The sequence below is a fragment of the Etheostoma cragini genome, chromosome 24, assembly GCF_013103735.1.
Source record: "Etheostoma cragini isolate CJK2018 chromosome 24, CSU_Ecrag_1.0, whole genome shotgun sequence".
Classification (NCBI taxonomy): domain Eukaryota; kingdom Metazoa; phylum Chordata; class Actinopteri; order Perciformes; family Percidae; genus Etheostoma; species Etheostoma cragini.
The window spans coordinates 12,984,305-12,990,385 of NC_048430.1; the positions used below are offsets into that span (position 1 = coordinate 12,984,305).

Here is a 6,081-nt window from a genome sequence, read left to right on the forward strand (position 1 = left end):
ATTGCTAATGTTACTGTTAGCGACGAAATCCTACTTACAGCTTGTGGTTGGGATGACCAGACAGTCAGTCAGTCAGTCATTCATTCATTCATATATATATAATATATAATAATACTTAGCATAATATGCTGCTTTAAATTGTCCGAAGTTTTGAAAACTGTCTTTGGGGAAATAATACAGCCACGGGCGTGACACAGCTACAGGGTCTGAGATCCTGACGCCATCTTTTAGCTTTGTTGGGATTCGCCCGTTTTCAGCGGCAGTTTCAAAATGTGAGAGTTTAGCTGTTTTCTTTGACCAGGGATCAGCTAGGTTTGTTGGTTATGAATCTTTGCAGTGTTTGTGTTTATTGCCACACATTCTCACTCCATCACGTAAAATACTGACGCTTGGTCAGGTGTCTGCGGCGTTGTTATTGACGCTAAAAGGCTTCTAGAAGGTCATGGGTGGGCTACGGTTCCGTGACACGTGGGAACAACGCAACGTTAAGGACAAACGGGACTCGGACCCCGCTCCCCTGGGTGAAAGACCTGATACTACTCGCTAAACCCGTCCAGGTGCTGCCACCCACGTATGTCCTGCACAGGGCGAAGGGTGCCTTCATGGCGCTCTAGGCACTGACAGCCACCTTTCAAACGTCCGTATTTATGACGGGGAGCGTCCTGAGTTCCCATTGGCTGCTGAGCAGTCGGGTTAAACCATTTCTGTAAGCCTGGGGAGGGGGTCATCAATATTCAACATGCCAAGGATCCTCTCATTTCTTCTTTTTGTTTAGCTTATAAATGTATATTAATTTAAATTCAATAAATGTACTATTCAATTATAACATATTTTCATCAAGATAACGTTGCCGCCTTTTGCTCCACTGCTACCTTTTTGTTGGAGTGCAGCATTTTTTCTTTCTTGCACACATTGTTCAGTTGTTCCTGGTTATTTAGCTGGTTTTTTTATGTTGCAATTGGCTGCCGTGTACAAACTATGAGAAATAAATTTTTTGTTGAAAATATCTGACATCAATGCTATTAAGCTGCCTAAATATACAATGTTAGAAAATGGACAATACTACAGAGTTCACGGGCGGCGGGTCCGGCCTCAGGGGCGCAGAGGAAATGCGGATTAAAAGATTAGCGAGGCTGCATCAGGTCCAGACCAATTAGGACTCCTGCCCCCCCAAGGCCGGCCAACGCCGGGCTGTCACCCCGGAGACGGAGCCCGCTGCTGAGGAGTCAACAGGAAAACCTTGTGATAACATCAGGGTTAGAGGCAACAAAGACACACACACACACACACACCAGTTATTAGTAACACACAGTGTGTGTTTCTAGACTGATTCCCGTTGTCTACTTTTATTTTGACATGTCAATGACCTTTAATACAGCTTCCTGTTTAAATGGGCTCTAGAAATAAACTTGATTTAAAAGTCATACTTACAAATGTGAACGCTAACCATAGACTCTATATATATTAAATTCATATTAACGGTCTATTCCAGAAAGGGACTGGCAGCCAATCAGCTTCTCTCCCGTGTAAAGTAACTAACTAGTAGCTAAGGTAACTAGTAACTAGTGGAGTAGAAATAGAGACTAGTGAGGGTTACTGAATCTCTGGTAAACCCTGAACCACTTCGAGGACTTGGTTTGGACCTGGTTCATCTGAAGCTTCAGTAACAGGGCCCTCGCCAAGTCTGCATCTAAGTTAGAAATTAATATTAATATTATTATTATTATGAAAATATCCCGACAAGATAGTGGCCAGGAGGCTTTAGACCAGCGACACACACATGTTCTAACAATGGGATTTAATTCTTCTTAAAATAAAGATTTATGAATATGTGCCTTGGTATATGGGAAACAGAGAATGTGCTGGGAACATCTAAGTTATAATATATAATATAATAAGTTGGGTGTGCTTGTGTAACTATGGCCACTGCCCTCTGGTGGCCACATTAATAACAGAACATTAAACATTAATAACAATGTGAATATTAGAGTCTCAATCAAATAGATATGTCGGGACCAGTCATATATATATATATATATATATATATATATATATATATATATATATATATATATATATATATATCTATCAAGAATATATCAAGAATATGTCAACAATATATCAAGAATATGTCAACAATATATAAAGAATATGTCAACAATATATCAACAATATGTCAAGAATATATCAAGAAAATATCAAGAATATATCAAGAATATGTCAACAATATATCAAGAATATGTCAACAATATATAAAGAATATGTCAACAATATATCAACAATATGTCAAGAATATATCAAGAATGCATGCTCTGTTCCACCACACACACAGTCACATGCACACGAACAAACACACACAAACTCAGTCACAGTCTCACACTAAATCACACACATATCACGCACGTACACCGCGCGCACACACAGTCTCTCTCGCTCTCCCCCTCACACACACACATACACATACACGGCAAACGAATTATTGTGTGTTGGGGACCACAATGGCCAGAAGTCCCGGACTTTGTTGTGTTTTTCTCCTCTGTTGTGTTGGATGTCTTTTCCTGTGGAAGGCATTCTTAACTAAATAAATTAAATCAAATTGTCCAAAAAACCTTGAAAATGGCCGGTTGTTACCCCCCCCCCCCCCCGCGCTTAAATGACACCTATGGTGCGGCCTAATTTAAACCTGTATCCTGCAGACCACAACAGGTGCTCCCCCCCCCTCCCCCCGTCAGGCTCCACCTGTCTCCCGTCCTCCGCCAGGGTTATTGACCCAGAAGCAGCCGTCACCCAGTAGCCGTGGTATGCCGGCCAGTGCTCACCCCCCGGTCACCGGATCGGCGGCAGCTGCTCGGTCCCGGAGTTATTTTCACCCCCAGGACAGAGTGATGCAGAGCAGCCCCAGTCAGACCCGCGGAGAGCAGCATGAAGTCCGCAGGACCCGACGGCTTCTTCCCGTCTGACCCGGACGACCTGGACAGCGGCGGCGGCGGCAGCGACAGCTCCTACGGGAAGTCCACCGGCGAGGGCAGCCCTCGCGGAGAAGCAGGCGGCGGCGAAGCAGGCGGCGGCGGTTCCCGCGCCGCAGCGCCCCGGCGGAGGAAACGGCGGAGACGCAGCAGCGACGGGGACGCGGACCCGGGAACCGCGGGCGTGAGCAAACAGAGGCAGGCGGCGAACGCGCGCGAGCGGGACAGAACGCACAGCGTGAACACGGCGTTTACGGCGCTGCGCACGCTCATCCCCACCGAGCCCGCGGACCGGAAGCTCTCCAAGATAGAGACGCTGCGCCTGGCCTCCAGCTACATCTCGCACCTGGCCAACGTGCTGCTGCTCGGGGAGGCGGCGGACGGACAGCCCTGCCTCGGCTACCCGAGCGAGCGGCGCGGCGCCCCGGGTCCCGCGCTGCGGCCCATCTGCACCTTCTGCCTCAGCAACCAGAGGAGACTGGTAACGTGCACGCGACTCAGCCTCAACACGACCACGGTGGACTAGCCTGGTGTTGTCCTCCCGGGTCTAAATTTGTCCCTTTTACCACACTTCCTTTTTTTGTTTCCACTACCACCACCTTACTAGTTTACACTTTTTGGAATTCATGGCCAATAACCCTCATTTATATAGAATTATACCCAATATTTAAATTTAAAAAGCAGAAATTATGAATTTTTTCGACTAGTAGGCTAGTTAAGATCAGGTGACTGAAAGGGATCAGTTGTATTTTAAAGAGCGTTGGAAGGAATCCAATCCATTCTTTATGGTAATTTGGTTCAAAAGAAACTCATATTTCAGCTCGAGATATATTTTTAAAGGGGTCAGATTTGACCCGAGGACACCAGGAGGGTTAAACATGTCCTATATGACACAGTAGAGCCCTCCTAGAACTTACTACCTGTTCTACCATTGTAAAGGAGCAGTGCAACTCATCAAATGCACCTTTCCTCTTGCCAAGTGTCTCAGTCCCTGAAAGGTTACTTTATTGGCTTTCAGTCCCCCCCCCCCCCAATACTACTTTTTAATGATGAAATAGCTTTCAAAGGCCCAAAGCAGCCGGTGTGTGTGGGATTCAGATATAAACAGCTTCACCCGGCTGGGTTAAAGGGGGTCCGGGCCGGCCGACGTGGCACCTGTTCCTCTAGTGATTGACAAGACGAGAAGAAAACAGGCTGTGGAACCTTCTCCAGGTTTAAAATAAGCGCTCGATGCAGGTCCTGTTACACGGACTGCTCTCTAACCTCAGGGCTGTGTCAAACTGCTCCTCTCTCCATCTATCTCTTTAGTTTATTCAGATAGAAAGAAAAGGATTATAAAAGTATTGGTATGGCACCAGGGTTGATGCTTCCCCGGGGCGGCGTCCCAACCCGCCTACTGGCACACTTCCAACACTTAGTTCTAAGGCTAGTGAGCAAAAACCAATCACAGCAGCTGCTCAGTCTGATGTCACGTTGCCTGAGCTCGTTACTATTCATGAGCTGGGTTAAAGATGCTGGTAGCCAATCAGAGTCCAGCAGCTCAGCTGGTTGAATATTAATGAGAACTGGCCCAAATGGAGCCGAGTCTTCCTGCAGGCTTTCTATGGAAACAAGGTAACCACGGTAACCAAGTTACAGAGTCCATGTTAGAACTTAAGACATTACCACAAAGTCATGTGATGGGGGGGGGGGGGGGGGCTCTTTTAAACACAAGGTAGCGTGTAAGACCTATAACAATACTTTTTAGACTTATCCCAGTGTGACGTGTGTGTGTGTGTGTGTGTCTGTGTGTGTCTCTGCAGCTCCGAGACGGAGGGAAACACTCGGCCGCTGTGTGAGGCAGAACCGCGCCGGACAGACAGGAAGTCCACCTTCGCCTTGTTTACATGTACACCTGTAGGACTTTGTACATTATATTTATTTTTGGATTAGAACCAGTAATGAACACTGAACAGCACTTTGTGTCCACGCTGCTGAGCTTCTGTTTTGGTTGAGCTGTAACCGGAGCCCATGTGGAAAGCTGCACCTGACGGGGGCTATTTCGGTCCCTCGAACTGTATCAGCTACCCCCCCCCATGCTCAACACCAGATAAACAAAAGCCTTGCCTGCTGTCAGGGGAGATTAGGGTTAACTGCAGGTGGATTTTGAAGATGAAGAGGTTGAAGTATTTGCTTTGCATCGCTGCAATCTATCACTAAAAAACCAAATTGAGATTTGGAGATTTAGCGTGCACACGGTCTGCACAGAGCATTCGGTTCTAGAGACTATAGAAACGGGTCCTTCTGTGATTGATGGCCAGCCCTTCACTGGATCCCTTGGACATGATAGAGCACGTTGGATGAAAGGTGGCACACTACCTCAGACGAAGGCCTACCCCGGGACCTAGTGGGGAACGGGACTGCATACAAACGTACTTGAATACCTGACACTTGTGTCCTTTTGCACAAAATGGCAAATTCTGAGAAGCTGCTTGAAGATAAATGTATTTTTGTAACAAAACAAATAAAAAAAAAAAAAGAGAATCATTGAACAATCTTCTTGTTTGTCTGCAAATGCTCGAGATGTATTTTAGATTTCTGATGTTCTCTCTCAAATACGACAGGTTCTACTTGATGCTGAGGAACACCTGAATACAGCATCCAGAAAACCTGCAACGTGTAACCCAAAATACGGCCTCGAGGAGAGCGTGGCTGGTTGCCTTAGCGACGCCGCGGTGACCTAATGTGACTCACACAGAATGTGGAAGGTTTGACTTCTAGTTAACATTTGAATGCTCTTCATCCAGACATGAGGTCCGGTATCGCGGTCAGAGGCCAGGTACGGGGCCTCCGACCGTCCTCTCCCCCCGACACACTAACACTTTGGACAAAATGCCAAAGAACACAGATCAACCATTTCAATAATCTTTTATTTTCATAAAAAAGTCAATTGGTTTGTATCAGATTAAAGAAAGTAGAAACCAATAATAATCAGGCATCTGACGGGGGAGGGGGGGGCGTGTCTTCTGAGAGACTCATCTAGAAACGGGGTTACAGCTTTACCCAAAAGTCAAGAAAGAGGAGGCGGAGTTTAGGACCAGACCGGAAGCCAAAAACATGAGCTGGGGGGGGGGGG

General features: G+C 46.5%; 1 protein-coding gene across 1 annotated transcript; it reads left to right on the forward strand.

The window, feature by feature from the left end:
• Positions 1-2,730: 2,730 nt before the first annotated feature.
• si:ch211-246m6.4 (transcription factor 15) lies at positions 2,731-5,055 on the forward strand. Its single transcript, XM_034864975.1, has 2 exons — positions 2,731-3,447; positions 4,769-5,055. The coding sequence occupies exons 1-2, from the start codon at positions 2,923-2,925 to the stop codon at positions 4,802-4,804; spliced, it is 561 nt and encodes a 186-aa protein (XP_034720866.1). The 5' UTR covers positions 2,731-2,922; the 3' UTR covers positions 4,805-5,055.
• Positions 5,056-6,081: the final 1,026 nt, after the last annotated feature.